The sequence below is a fragment of the Lithobates pipiens genome, unplaced genomic scaffold, assembly GCF_037356315.1.
Source record: "Lithobates pipiens isolate NorthernLeopardFrog02 unplaced genomic scaffold, aLitPip1_a1.2 Scaffold_1, whole genome shotgun sequence".
Classification (NCBI taxonomy): domain Eukaryota; kingdom Metazoa; phylum Chordata; class Amphibia; order Anura; family Ranidae; genus Lithobates; species Lithobates pipiens.
The window spans coordinates 215,959,945-215,976,379 of NW_027507685.1; the positions used below are offsets into that span (position 1 = coordinate 215,959,945).

The following is a 16,435-nucleotide window of genomic DNA, read 5'->3' on the forward strand; positions in this document are numbered from 1 at the left end:
CAAGTCAACACAATACTTTTGGTAATATAGAGTGTGATTTTTTATATATATATATATATATATATATATATATATATATATATATATATATTATAGTTTTTTGGGTTTTTTTTGTGGGGGAACCCAAGAAAGGTTCACTACAAAAGAATGAACGGGGGGGGGGGGGGGAGGAAGGACTATAGAGCCTGGATTGAAGAATGAATGAAGAAACAAGAAAGAGATAGTTGTTAGTAGAGTGAGTGAGCAGTAGGAAAGAAAGAGAAGTTTTTTGTGTGTGTGTATATATATATATATATATATACACACATACACACACACACACACACACACAATTTACTATATATACACACACATAGTATAAAAAATGGTAGTAAAAGGTACAGTAAAAGCTTGGTTTGAGAGTAACTTAATTAGAGAGCGTTTTGCAAGACAAGCAAAATTTTGAAATACATTTTGACTTGATATACAAGCGATGTCTTGATATACAAGTAGCCTCATGTCACAACGAAGGTACAACATTTCGCAACATATTGCTACACTTAGAGGCTACTCTCTTCTCTTTTATACTCTGGAGCTCCTGCTGGATTTTGCTTCTAATCCCCTTGTGGAGGCTTCCATTTGTGGATGGACATTTTATGGTTACACAACCTATCACATTGCTATAATCTTTTTATATGGACTATAAACTGAAGGACCTATGAATAAATGGCTGCGGAACAAACCATTTTATTTTCCTTTATTGCTTATGGGGAAATTTGCTTTGATTTACAAGTGTTTTGGATTACAAGCATGTTTCTGGAACTAATTATTCTCACGATCCAAGGTTTTACTGTATTTAAAAAGTAAATGGTACTTAAAATCCCAGTAGTCATTCACTAGAAAGATGCTAAATGTAATTAAAAATACATATGTATGTACTGTATGTGTATATAGTTTTTTTTTTGGGGGGGGGGGGGGAGACCAAGAAAAGTTGACAACAAAAGAATAAACGGAGGGAGGGACTGTATAGAAGAATGAGGGACTATGGAGCCTTGGGAAGTGAGAGGTGTAAAAGAAAGCAGGGTTGAAGAATGATGGACAAGAGACAAAAAAGGAAAAAAGGAAGAAGAGTAAAGCCCCATACACACTATCAGATTTTCTGCTGATTTTTGTTCTCAGATTTACCAAAACCATGTAGTGCAAGGGCCTGCCTGATTGCATACTAATTGAAACTCCTAAGGTTTGACCTCATATTATATGGTTTTGGTAAATCTGAAGGAAAAAAAAAATCAGCAGAAAATTTGATAGTGTGTATGGGGCTTAAGACAGTTGCTAGTAGAGAGAGTCAGCAATAGGAAATAAAAAGAAAAAAATGTGTGTAAATATAGATCTATATCATTTTTCCTCGCATACCAGTTCTTGTTGGCTTCTCGCAGCAATAACAAGCATGTGTTTTTTTTTTTTTTTTTCTTGTGACGTCCGGTTGAGAGAGTTAAATACAGAGAGCTGAAGAGATTGTGCTCGGCAGTCAGGCAGTGGAAGGGGGTGAGGGGAGATGACGCATCACAGTCAGGATCCTCCTCCCTCCATCCATTCACTGCAGTGGGATCATTCCACCATCCCACCTTGACTGTGCACCGAGAGGGACCTGCTGCCAGTGAGCATGTGTCAGGATAGCTTGGGCCCCACGCTCTGTGCCTGGACTAGCTGAAGGACCTGTGCTAGGGGGGGATCAGGCAAGCCCACCCCTCGCAGGGACAGCAAATCTCACTGCACCAAACAGCATCGCAGGACACAGCGCACTGACAGCAGCTTCTGCAGGCAGCACAGCACCGTCTCTTGCAGTCTCCTGTTTATTCCTTTCCACTCCACCGATCGCTCTCTCCCTGTACTCTGCCATCTCCGGCTCTCACCTGTCTGTCATCCATCCTATTCATCCCACTCACAATCTCTTTATTTCACCCTTCATTGTTTTTTTTTTTAGATGTGTTTCTCATCTATTCTTTATAACATCTATGTTACCTGTCTAACTCTGCTCAACATTCCTGTTCCTGTCCCCTTCTGACCATTTCTGTCTGTCTTATCAATGTCTTCATTAGTCTCACCTGTCAGTCTGTCTCTCTCATTGATTCTTGATATCATCACTCACACCTGTCTGTGATACCTGTCTGCCTCTCTCTTACTCTGGTAGTATCTTACTATAGTGTAGTCTAACGTGTTTCCTAATATCATCGATTGCTGTCACACACATTCTTCTTTATACATTGATGATCATCTCTCAGTCTCATCCAGCTTCTTTACTTGCTGATTTTATTTTTCTACATCCTGACTGTTTAATTGTGAAGTCCTGATCTCCCCTTTACTACATGCTCTATGACACACTAGATCTAGTTTTCCATTTGCTGTCACTCTCTCACTGACTTCCCTGTCCCTTGCTGTCACTTTTCTCTCTCGTGACTGCTGGTTGACTCTTCCTATCGCTCACTCTTCTAATGACTACCCCTTACTCTTTCTTGCTTCTTCAACCCTGCTACCCCCATCACCTCTCATTCCTCCAGTCCCTATAGTCCCTCAATCCATTTAGATTTTTTTGTTGTGTGCTTTTCTTGGGTGCCCCCAGAATATTTTCCTTTTCATCCTAAGATCGTTCTTGTCTTGTACATCTTCCCTAGTGTTCCATTCTCTCTTTAAGACTTTTACACTATTATAACCCTGGCGGATAGTGGGACTTTGCTTCTTGCTTCTTCCGCTATCCACGTTGACACCAAATAATGCAGACGGAGCAATTGAAGTGTCCATTCCGACCACCAGATATGGGCTCCTCCGCTCTCATCCTCATCTCTGTCCTCCACAGCTGGATGCCTGGATCAGCGAGAAGACATTGATGGCTCGGGATAACTCGCGGGACGGGACTCAGAAACTCCACAAAAAATGGCTCAAGCACCAGGCGTTTATGGCTGAACTTACTCAGAACAAGGGCTGGCTTGACAAGATCGAAAAGGTAAGACACCTCTTCTTATAATATACTTTGGGGCCTTTGCCCACTGGAAAATGGGAGGTGGCACCTCTTGAGACATACCAACCATTATTAAATAATATGCTACTAATTTAATGATGTGCAGTAACCTATTGCAACCACACCACTGATTTTACCTTTACTGAGTGATCGGACTATTGTCTGGTTTGTTGCTAAGGTTTACTGCCCATTGCACTTGTTCTTGAAAAGAAAACTATGATACACTTTTTAAAGGTTAGTCTACCCAAAAAAGCCACCTACATTTTAGAACTCTTGGGAAGGTAGTTTGATGAGCTCTTTGCAGCTGACCTTCCAGGTAGAGTTGCCACCTCATCCCTTTAAACCCGAACTCATGTTAATTAAACATATGAATTACACAGGTTCTGTGGCTGATTAAGGTGGTAATTAAACTCACTTGTTGTCTTATCTGTATTTAATTAGACTCGGAACCTGTGTAATTCATATGTGTTTGGTTTTAAAGGGATGAGGTGGCAACCCTACTCCCAGGGGCCAGCCACCTACTATGGCTGGAATTAGGGTTGCCACCTCATCCGTTTAAAACCAAACGCATATGAATTACACAGGTTCTGTGGCTGATTAAGGTGATAATTAAACTCACTTGGGAGGTTATTTATGAAAGGCAAGTCCACATTAAAACTAAGGCCTTGTACACACGATCGAAGATTCCGACGGAATGTGTCCGATCGGAGCGTTTTGTCGGATATTCCGACTGTGTGTGGTATGCATCGGACTGTTTCCGTCAGAATATCCGTCGGACCAAATTTTCCAACTTGCCGGAAATATTTTCCGACAAAATGCTCCGATCGGACATACTCCGATCATGTGTAGAGAATTCCGATTGGACAAAGTGCCACGCATGCTCAGATCAAGTTCCTACATCAAAGCTATTGGCTACTAGCCTGAACGTAGTCCCATCGTAACGAAATTACGTCATCACGTTCTGAAAGATCGGATTTTCCGACAACTTTGTCTGATCGTGTGTATGCAACAGTTTCGGAAAAGATCCGTCGGACAAAATCCGACGGATTTGGTTGTCGGAATCTCTGACCGCGTGTACAAGGGCTAAGAGTGCAAACTACAAGTGCACTTAAAATTGCACTCGCTGTAAATCTGAGGGGTGGATCTGAAATGGGGGGAAGCTCTGCTGATTTTATCATTCAATCATGTGCCAGCTAAAATGCTGTTTTTTATTTTCCTTGTATGTCCCCCTCGGATCTACAGCGAGTGCACTTTGCACTTGTAGTGCAAAGTGGATTTGCCTTTTGTAAATAACCCCCTTGGTTCCTTATCTGCAACCCTAGCTGGGATAACTCATTCTTCCTGGATGCTTGTTATTTCACTTGAATATGCAGCTAAAAGAGTGAGACTTCCAGTAGAACCCTCATGAAGTTAATCCTTTGTGTTGCAGATCAGTGGTTCTCAAGTACCCCCAACAGGCCACGTTTGCAGGTTTTCCTTTATCTTGCACAGGTGCTTTAAATCAGAGCCATTGGTTTGGTATTTTGGATAGCTATTGTATCTGAGAGAAAGTCCCAAAACATGGCCTGTTGGAGGTACTTGAGGACAGGGTGGAGAGCCACTGTTGTAGATGACTGGTGGTGTACTAGTTCTGGTATGTTCCACCTGTGTTGTGGACCTTACCTTTCAATGTCATTTTTTGCCTACAAATTTTTTTTTTTTTTTTTTTGGAAACAAACTTTCTACAAACATATTGAAAGAGAGAATTCCCAGAACGTTAAGAAGTGTATGGGTCATTCAGCTCATAAGTAAAAAAATAAAATAAAATCAGATGTGGGGGTAGACAAACCTTTTAATAACGAGTGCAGAGAATAATGGTGTTGGGCAAACCTCCAAGAGCAGTCGGTTTATATATCGCACCTTGAAGAGTCGATCATCTGCTATGAATTTCCGGCACTCTGCATATTGCTGTTTGGCTTAATAAATAAGCCCACCAATGTACTCATTTGTCAGTCTGTTTAAAATTACTCAGCCCTGTTCATCTGTGCTACATATGTTCGGGACGGGTTTAGTCAAATTTATGAATTATGTAACGCTGCCAAAATTGCCAATTATGTTTCGCAGAATGATTTTCTTTAGTCTTAAATACAATGAGGGAGATTAAGGCTGAGCTCACATATATGCGAATTGGATGCGTTTTTAACCACATCCAATTCGCATAATGTGAGTGTGACAGGCTTTCAATGTAGCCGGCTCACACATGTCCGGGGCGTCTGCGGTGTGGTTTTGAAATTTGCGCCTGAACCAGTGAACAGAAATGCACAGGACACAGGACTGCAAACCCCACCACAAATACGTGAACCCGGTCTTTCTAAGGCTTAATTCACACCTATGCATTTTTTGTGCTTTTTGCATTTTGCAGATTTGCACTACAGCCCATTTAACATGGTTTCCTATGGAACACGTTCTGTAGAGCAAATCTGCAAAATGCAAAAAGCACAAAAAATGCATAGATGTGAATCAAGCCTAAAACTGGTGCACATATAATCTGGTGCAGCTGTACATAGTAACCAATCAGCCTCTGTTTTATTGTCAAAGCTGAGACTGGCCATACACCTATAGATTATCTGCAGATTTTCTATGGTCAGATGGAAAAAGTGGAACAGATTCCATCATCTAAGCTGGACTGTGTGGATGAAAGAATCTCCCACTGGCCCAAGCTTCCATATATTGCTAAGTCTGCTAGTCGGCCCCACTGGCTCTCACAATACCAGAACATTCTGATTGGGTGCAGGCATTGTTTAGGTTGAGAGCCAGCGTGGCCGACTAGTAAGATACTGAAGCTTGGCCCAGTGGGAGATTCTTCCATCCACACAGTTTAACATACATGGAGAAATCTGTTGCACTTTTTCCATCTAACCATAAAAAATCTGCAGATAATCTATACGTATATGGCCAGGCTGAAGTTAGAAGCTGTTTGGTTACTATGTACAGCTGCACCAGATTCTGTGTGCACCAGTTTTAGTAAATCTCTCCCATTGACAATCTTTCAGCAGTGATGTACAAAAACATACGGAGGCAGTACAGAACTTATTTTACAGCAGTGCTTGCTTTACAAGGACACCTCTCAAACATAATGAGTCCTGTGCCCAAAATGTATTTAATGGCGTCTCATACTATTTTTCATGGCATTTGTGTCCACTAGAGGGACTCCAGCTTTGGAGATTATAGTTCAATTTGCAATAGGCATTTTTTTGGGGGAGGAATCTGTCAGTCATACTAATATTTAGTAGAACACTGTATTTGAAATAGGGCTGAAACAACGAATCGATTAACCGACAACTAATTGATTATGAAATTAATCAATTACTATTTTCATAATCGATTAATCGGCCAGAAACAAAAACAGGCTTAAAGTTAATGAGTCTGATGATATTTACTAGATTGGCCCTTTAATAGTATAGCTCTCCTCTAATAGTATATACACTATATCTCGCCTCTAATAGTATATACAGTATATCTCCTCTAATAGTTTATACAGTATATCCCCTCTAATAGTATATGCAGTATATATCCCCTCTAATAGTATATACATTATATCTCTCCTCTAATAGTATATACAGTATATAGCCTCTAATAGTATATACAGTATATATCTTCTAATAATATATACAGTATATCTCTCCTCTAATAGTATATAGCCTCTAATAGTATACACAGTACATCTCTTCTAATAGTACCGGTATATACAGTGTCTCTCTCCTCTAATAGTATATACAGTATATATCTCCTCTAATATATATACAGTATATCTCTTCTGTCTGTTATTCTCAGAGTGGATTAGATATTTTGCTCCCTAACCATATAGTTGGTTATTTATATTTACTACTGCATAGAGATATTTAAGAATAAATTGCCTTTTTTTTAAACTTTACATATTAACTAAATTATACACCACACTTTTTTTTTTTAAAGGTTATTAATCGATTAATTGAAACAATAATCGGCCGACTAATCGATTATGAAAATAATCGTTAGTTGCAGCCCTAATTTGAAATACTGGGGCCCTTTGACTTCTTGCCACTGGATTGGGTGAATTGATGGACGGCATTTTCAAGATGGCTTTTCCGCCATGTGCATGCTGTGTGTGCTGCCTAATCAATATCAATGCAAGCATGGAGAGGAATTAAGTTATCCATGCAGAATATCTCATGTCTATGTGTTCCATTGAGCAACTTAGATTTATGTGCCTGTAAAATAAATTATTGACCCTAATGTCCTGTAAATGCCATTGCTTATTGAATGTCAATAATCTTTTCTCTATCAGCAATGTTGCCTCAATGCTTTAGTGTATCATCAGCTGCATGTGTGACTTCTAGGTAACCAGATATGCATTCCATGTCTGTGGACTCAGAACTGCATTGTAGATTTGGTTACATCCGCAGCAACCACAGTGGCTGTCCTGGACCGCGTGCCATACAGAGATTTCTTTCCCTTATTGCCTTTGACAGCAACGTGCTTGTTGGCCTAAAACAGACTCGGCCCAGCACAGCATTCAGTGCCAGCTGTGCAGCATTGAGGCTGATTATAGTACCGCATGCTGTAGCGTATTATAAGACGCAGCACATTTTAAACGACTATTGTAGTTTGGGCACCTGCATTGTAAATGAAAAAGCAGACTGATTTGCTCTGCAGATGTTTGTGTTATTTACATGTGTGGAATAGAGACAAGATCATTCACCCCGGATTACAACACGTTTCACGTTCTCTCAAATTCATTCTAGTAATTTTGCTGCATTATAAGTATAGCATTGCTTTGTGGCTATTAGGCAATTGCCCTTGTTCCAAGATGGCTGCTGGTGTGTACAGTGGTAGTTTCCATTATTAAAGAGCCAGTAAAAATTAACAGCTAAAATATATAGAGTTCTGTGAGCCTCCACTAATCCAAAATGCCTTAATTATCAAAAATCAGCTGCAAACGTTAAACATGCCTCATATATCAAGCAAATGTGGATCGATAAATATATACGCTGCCCTTTCCAAAGTCATACACTATACCAAAAAGAAACATAAAAAAACCTCCAACAGTGAAAAAAACATCTCTCCTAACAATGGAAAGTGACAATAGGGCAATAAATTAACACATATATTAAAAAGAAATATATATATATTACACATATATTAAAAATAAAAAATTTGTATATAAAACCATAAACAATGATGATATTAGATATAATGTGCAAAGAGGTGCTATTCCCACTTTTATGATCCTGTATAGATTATCAGTGACCCAATAATGCATAAAAAAGTGCTCCTGTGCATCCAGCATTATATAGTATATCAATATTTAATTGATGGGTTGTTCAAAGAAGTGCTCCTGTACAAGTGTATGGTATCCAAAAAGAGTCTATCCAGATGTAATAAAGTTCATGTGATTATAAAACCGCTAAGTACAATAAATTTCATGCGGTTATAAAATGCAGAACATGCCGTTTCTCACTCTGGTGCTCCCCTTAGGTATTTAATGCTCAGCTCAGAGCATGCGACCTTGCAACTAAGGACAGTCAAAACACGCATATGAACACCTCTGGGCTCTTGTAGTTACACTGGAATCTTGGACTCGTCAGTATGGTACCTCAGTCTCAGTGAATGTATAAAACAGTGGCGGTGCATCCATAAAGGGCGCTGGAGAACCAACCCCCCCCCCCCCCTCTGGTCACCCACTCTCTGACCTAGATAGATTCATGCATTGCCGCTGCCGCCCCCTATTCATGTCGGGCAGCGGGCATATGAATTACAGTGGCGGGGTTTCTTTGGAAGCGCCTGATTAGAGCCATATGCTCTAATAGGCTTCCTGATTAGAGCCATTGGACGCCTGAGGGGAGGAGAGGATGGGAGAAGAAGTGCAGGAGACACACGAAGGACCTCGCTCATCACCATCACCCGCTGCCCCACAAGACAGGGTAAGTGCCGGGCAGAAGGCGAGCGGGGGGGCACACTGTCACACTGGCAGCATTGGGCACACTGGCAGCATTGGGCATACTGTCACACTGGCAGCATTTTATGGGCACGCTGGCAGCATTTGTCACAGTGGCAGCGTTTGATGGGCACAGTAGCAGCGTTTGATGGGCACAGTGGCCGCATTTGATGGGCACAGTAGCTGCAATTGATGGCACAGTGGCTGCAATTGATGGCACCAGCTGGTATAAAATAAAGACTTGATAGTGTAATAGAGTTTTAACAGTTTAATAAACAGAAAGCAAAAAAGGCCCCCAACTGGTGTACTCACATAGATTAGGTGCGCCAGTGCACCGCTCTATAGCAGGTAAAACAATAGTAAATACCGGACTGGTATCGGGGTGGTATGTTGTTCCTCTCTGTCAGATCACCTGTGCAAACGTGCCATCCTGCCCCCTTCCCCTACGCCGATACAGAGGTTTCCGCTTTTTTTTTTGTTTTTTTTTAACCTGAACTTCAAGCAGATAATAATCTCCATTTAATAATTTTGCTATTTTATTATTTTAAAAAAAATATATATTTTTATAAATAGCTTGGACAGCGTGCTGTAAGAGCTCACCCTTTTGTGTCGACACATTCTGAAATAAATTGTCTGCTTTTCAATACATCTGGAGTTTGACTGATCACAGGAGAAGAATATTCCCAACACATACATACAGTGGGGAAAATTTATTTGATCCCCTGCAAATTTTGTAAGTTTCCCACTAAGGCTGGCCGTACATTATGCAACTTTCTTATTCAATTTCCTTTAGATTTACCTTCAACTATGTAGTGCAAGGGCCTGTCTGATTGCTTGCAAATTGAACGGGTTGAGGTTTGATCTCATATTCTATGGTTTTGGTAAATCTAAAGGAAAGTTGAACAAGAAAATGGTATAGTTTATGGCCAGCCTTACAAAGAAATGAAGGGTCTATAATTTTTATTGTTGGTGTATTTTAAATTATAGAGACAGAATATCAACAAAAAATCCAGAAAAAACACATGATACAAATGTTATAAATTGACTTGCAGTTCAGTGAGTAAAATAAGTATTTGATCTGCAAGCAAAACATGACTTAGTACTTGGTGGAGAAACCCTTGTTGGCAAGCACAGAGGTAAGACGTTTCTTGTAGTTGGTTAGCAGGTTTGCACACATCTCAGCAGGGATCTTCTCTAAGGCTGGGTTCACACTGCTGCGGGTGGGAGATCCGGATGTGATTCGCACCGCACTGCAGTGCAAATCACATCCGATCTCTGTAGCGATGCGAGTTCAGCCATACAGATAGTATGGCTGAATTTGCATCGCACCCGCCGCAAACTCGCACGGGACCCTTTTTTTGGTCCGCAGCAGAATCGGATCGCATGGGTGTTCACACCAATGCGATCCAATTCCTGCCCGAGTGTGCAGATCGCACTGCGATATGCAGACGGATCTGGGGGTGTCATTAAGATTTCATTGATACTCCCAGCAGTCCGCATAGGGCAGTGTGAACTGCCGGCGGGAGGCATGCGATGCGGGAAAACGATGCGGATTCGCGGCGTTCCCACATCGCTACGGTGTGAACCTAGCCTAAATCTGTAAAGTTTCTTATTGTCGCTTGGCAACTTGAAGTTTGAGCTCCCTCCATACATTTTCTATAGGATTAAAGTGTGGAGACTGGCTAGGCCACTCCATGACCTTAATGTTCTTCTTGAGCCACTCCTTTGTTGCCTTCAGTGTTCTGGCTGAGGGAAGAAGGTTCTCGCCCAAGATTTTACAATACATAGCCCAGTCCATTGGCCCCTCAATGTGGCAAAGTTTCCACCTCCCTGCTTGACTGTAGGGATGGTGTTCTTAGGGTCATAGTCAGCATTTTTCTTCCTCCAAACAATGCAAGTCAAGTTACTGCCAAAGAGCTCAATTTTGGTCTCATCCGACCACATCACTTTCTCCTAATCCTTCTCCGAATCATTTAGGGCCGGTTCACACAGCGAGGCGCGGCGAGGCGTCTCCGACTTGCCTCGCCGCGACCTGCGGGGACCTCAGCGGCGACTTGCAGAGGACTTCTGTATAGAAGTCAATGCAAGTCGCCCCCGAAGTCGCCCAGAAGTAGTACAGGAACCTTTTTTCTGAGTCGGAGCGACTCGAGTCGCTCCTCTCAGAACGGTTCCATTGTACAGAACGGGGGCGACTTGCGGGAGCGAGGCGAGGCGAGCCGTGTCGCCTCGCATCGCCTCGCTGTGTGAACCGGCCCTTAGATGTTCAGTGGCAAACTTCAGACAAGCCTGTGCATGTGCTTTCTTGAGGAGGGGACCTTGTGAGTGCTGCAGGATCATTCACAAGCTCCTTCTGTGTAGTTGTGGGCTGATCCTACATTTTTGTCATGATCATCCTTACCCCATGAATAATCGCTCCAACAGTTGTCTCCTTCTCACCAAGCTTCTTGCTGATGGTCTTGTAGCCCATTTCAGCCTTGGTCTACAATCTTGTCCCTGAGGCCCTTTGACAGCTTTTTGGTCTTGCCCATGATGGTGACGTTTGAATGGGAAAAAAAGAGAGAGTCTGTGAACAGGTGTCTTTTATACACAAGAGTTGTCATTCGGACTAATCTGTGTACCACATGAGCACTTACTGTAACCAGTGTGTGGGAGCCAGAATTATTGTTGGTTGGTAGGGGATCAAATACCGTATTTATCAGCGTATAACATGCACCTTAACTTTAAGAGGGAAGTTTCAGGAAAAAAAAATTCCACAGACCCCTGAGCCCCCTGCATGGTACACAGAGCCCCCTGCACAACATACAGACTCCCTGCACAACACCACAGAGCCCCCTGCACAACACACAGAGCCCCCTACATAACACACAGAGCCCCAACTGGGTACACAATGCCTCCGCATGGTACACAGACCCCTTTCATTATAAAGCCCCCCTCCTCTTCTGCACTCCCAGGAGACCCCCAGTCTCCTGGGATGGCATTGCCCGCATGCTCTGGATCGGAGCTATTGAATGCCTGCATTGCCATCCCTGCTGGCCCCTTCTCCTGTGCCGCTCCTCCTGTGTCACTTGTGGATCTATTGAACACCTCCATTGGTGCCGTGGACCCAGTCATGTGACTGCTCTCCTCTCTTTCATAGACGGTCACATGACCACTCTCCTCCAATCAAAAGCTACACTCAAGGAGGGGGCGTAGCGGGAGGAAGAGAATGGCATTGGTGGAGTGGTTTGAATTTACATATAGTGGCATGGGGAAGCGGTGTGTGGGAGGGGGCTGGGAGTAACGTCTTTGAAAAAAGTCAGGAAATTTTTTTAAACGCAAAACAGTGCTTTTTTTTGGTTCAATAGATTTCAATGGAGAAGCTGCAGAAAAGTATATAGTATGTTTTTACCGCAATTTGCCTTTTTAAATCTGCCCAACAACAATCCCCCCCCCAAAAAAAACAAAATCGCAATAAAATCGCTGTAAAAACTGCAGAAAGCACAGCAAAAAGTACTGCAGAAACGGTCAAAAGCAACATGCATAGATGTAAATCGAGCCTAACTGCTTGTTAACTAAGGTTAAATGGGTGCGGAAAGTTTTCTGCGTTGAAAGGCGGCTAAACACTGCCTTTGGACGGAGCAACACTCTGTACTATGTCTGCATGCAAATTGGATGATTAGCTGCAGCCAAAACTCAGCAGAAGCTCTGGATGCAGGAATGGGCCATAGTCTCTGTTCCCAAAGCTCAGGTGAGTGGTTACATGTGAACAGCAGTAGCGCTGGTTAGTGATTTGTACAGAGTACAAATCTGACCCCTGCTGCTGACTGCTGAAGCTGTTGACACGCAGTGCATGCAGGTAGCGAATAGATTCTTGCTGGTAACCTCCCCTGGCTGCCGCTGTCCTGCCGTGTGAATGTATCTTAAACAAGCAAGCAGAATGGTGACCTGGGTGTGATGCTCCTTGTTTAGTCAGGATTTTGAAGATGGGTCAGTGACTGACCTTTTTTTTTCCAGCTACAATATAGAAAACTGAATTCAGACACCTGACTGTGCTGTGTGGCAGGAGTGTCCAGGTCAAGAATAAAAAAGGACAAGTAATAAATCCAGACTCCCCAATGGATACTTCTGTGATTATCCACTAGCCAGCCCTTCAGTTAATGCCCCCAAAACCAGGATACTTTTAACGCCCCAGACTGAGCTACCCAAGAGGTAAGCTCATTTCTACTCCAGCTGAGTATCGCCCTGGGCTGCCACTAGCCGGTTGCGTTTTCTAGTTCCAAGTAGAAACTCCTGAAAGAGCACTGCGAAGGCACCATCCTCAGTAGCTGGGGAAACACCGAACAGTAAATAATATTAGGGTGTGCTAGCAATTATCCAGATGAATCCAGCATTATAATCTAGATTCATCTAGATAATAATTTATTGGGAAATAAATATCTGAAAAGTGTGGCGTGCATTTATATTCAGCCCCCTTTACTCTGATACCCTAAAATCTAGTGGAACCAATTGCCTTCGGAAGTCACCTAATTAGCAAATAGAGTCCACCTGTGTGTAATTTAATTTCCGTACGTTAATACAGCTGTTCTGTGAAGCCCTCATAGGTTTGTTGGAGAAACTTAGTGAACAAACAGCGTGATGAAGGCCAAGGAACACACCAGACAGCTCAGGGGTAAAGTTGTGGAGAAGTTTAAAGCAGGGTTAGGTTATAAAAAGAAATATCCCAAGCTTTGAACATCCCACAGAGCACTGTTCAATCCATCATCCAGAAATGGAAAGAGTATGGCACAACTGCAAACCTACCAAGACATGGCCGTCCACCTAAACTGACAGGCTGGACAAGGAGAGCATTCATCAGAGAAGCAGCCAAGAGGCCCATGGTAACTCTGGAGGAGCTGTAGAGATCCACAGCTCAGGTGGGAGAATCTGTCCACAGGACAACTATTAGTCGTGCACTTCACAAATCTGAACTTTATGGAAGAGTGGAAAGAAGAAAGTTATTGTTGAAAGAAAGTCATAAGAAGTCCCATTTGCAAGAAGCCAGGTAGGGACACAGCAGACACGTGGAAGAAGGTGCTCTGGCCATATGAGACCAAAATTTTACTTTTTGGCCTACAAGCAAAACACTATGTGTGGCTGAAAACTAACACTGCACATCACCCTGAACTGTGGTGGTGGTAGTATTTTGTGGGAATGTTTTTCTTCAGCAGGGACAGGGAAGATGGTCAGAGTTGATGGGAAAATGGATGGAGCCAAATACAGGGCAATCTTAGAAGAAAACCTGTTATGCCCCGTACACACGAGCGGACTTTTCGACATCCAAACTCCGACGGACTGAGTCCGGCGGACTATCCGATCGTGTGTGGGCTGCAACGGACTTTAGCGAAGCTAAAGTCTGACGGACTTTAGAAATGAAGCATGCTTTAAATTTTCCCGACGGAACTCCGCCGGACCCGGTCCCCTTTGAAAAATCCGCTCGTGTGTGTGCTACTCCGACGGACTAAAACCGACGCTAGGGCAGCTATTGGCTACTGTCTAGGAACTTCCTACGTCAAATCCAGTCGTACGTCATCACGTTCGACTCCGTCGGAGTTTGGTGTGATGGTGTGTGGTCAAGTCCGTTCGGTCGAAAAGTCCGCCAGAACTCCGGCGGAACTCCGGCGGAACTCCGGCGGAACTCCTTTGGAGGTCTGTCAGACTTACCGTAATCCCTCTCGTGTGTACGGGGCATTAGAGTCTGCAGAAGACTTGAGACTGGTGCGGAGGTTCACCTTCTAGCAGGACAACGACCCTAAACATACAGCCAGAGCTACAATGGAATGGTTTAGATCAAAGCATATTCATGTGTTAGAATGGCCCAGTCAAAGTCCAGACCTAAATCCAATTGAAAATCTGTGGCAAGACTTGAAAATTGCTGTTCACAGATGTTCTCCATTTAATCTGACAGAGATGGAGCTATTTTGTAAAGTAGAATGGGCAAAAATGTCACTGTCTAGATGTGCAAAGCTGGTAAAGACATCCCCAAAAAGACTTGCAGCTGTAATTGCAGTGAAAGGCGATTCTACAAAGTATTGACTCAGGGGGGCGCCATATAAATGCCCCCCACACTTTTCAAAAATTTATTTGTAAAAAAAACAAAAAAGGAAAACCATTTATTATTTTCCTTCCACTTCACAATTATGTGCCACTTTGTGTTGGTCTATCACATAAAATCACAATAAAATACATTTACGTTTTTGGTTGTAACATAACAAAATGTGGAAAATTTCAAGGGGTATGAATACTTTTTCAAGGCACTGTAAATCAATCAATTAGTAAATAGGACCACCACAAAAATTATAAAACTTGTTTCAAAAGTGATCAAAATGTGCTAGAAGCAACAGTATTAATCAAAGGGTAGCAAACCTAAATATGTACCCCAAAATAGCCACTCACTGCAAAACAAGTCACATCAAAGCACTGCAGCAAAAGGGTGCAAACAGTAATGCACGAGTCTACAATCGTAGTGGAGCTCAGGGGGCGGCAATCATAACTCGACTCCACAAGACTCCCACTCCACCTGTCAGAGGGATCACATTAGAGGCACTTAGTTTAATGGGGCTGCCAATGAAGCCAGTGAATGGAGAAAAGAGCGTAAGCAGTGTCAACCAATTCCTGGCTGTGGATGAGTCTGTCAAAAGCGCTGCTATTATGGAAGCACAAAAAGAATTCCCCTACCTGAGTGACGTCAGCACTGGACTCAAATCCGACATGTTTCAGTCAGAGGACTGGACCTTTTAATGGGGAAAGATTGGCATTATGGAGTGCTTACCCTTGAAGAAGCTGCTGCTGTTTGGGTCCCCTGATTCCAGATGCCAACCACCTTCCCAACAGTGCCCACCAAGAGTTATGCTGCATACACACGACCGGACTGTCCGTCATAATAAACTCTGACGGTCTTTCCGATGGAGTTCCGCTGAAACGGGCTTGCCTATGTATGATCACACCGAAGTCCGTTCGTTTAGAACATGATGACGTATGACGGGACTATAAAAGGAAGTTCAGTAGCCAATAGCTGCCCTTACGTCGTATTTGGTTCCTCTGAATAGCATACAGACGAGCGGTTTTCCTGATAAGAATTGATTCCAGAGTTTAAGGAAACCTTAAAGGGCTGTATGACAATACCTGTAACATTGGGGGATAATGCCCCAAGTACTCCATAAAAGGTCCCATATAATTATAGCTAGACTCATTTTTTCCCGTATATACTATCCTGATCTAGAATGTACAAATAAAATCCAATAGAGATTTTCTCAAGAGAACCTCAAATATATCTGAAGTATGTACTATTCATTAACTTTATTAGTAAACTAAATTGATAACCCCAAAGAAAATTGTTGCAACCTTTCTCCAATATACATTATAAAAATGTGAAGATAACCTGAAATTCAAATAAACATTGATGTTTGGTGTGGTTGGTGGTCCCCCAAGGTCCTGATCCCAGTATTGGGGGATAGTACAATAAGGCC

The 16,435-nt window shown here is 42.6% G+C and overlaps 1 protein-coding gene across 3 annotated transcripts in view; it reads left to right on the top strand.

The window, feature by feature from the left end:
- SPTBN4 (spectrin beta, non-erythrocytic 4) overlaps window positions 1-16,435 on the top strand; it is a 275,772-nt gene that overhangs the window by 161,824 nt on the left and 97,513 nt on the right. For all 3 annotated transcript variants that reach the window (XM_077482455.1, XM_077482464.1, XM_077482472.1), the window contains one exon: window positions 2,834-2,980. In XM_077482455.1, the coding sequence (XP_077338581.1) occupies window positions 2,834-2,980 (147 nt within the window). The remainder of the gene's footprint in view (window positions 1-2,833; window positions 2,981-16,435) is intronic.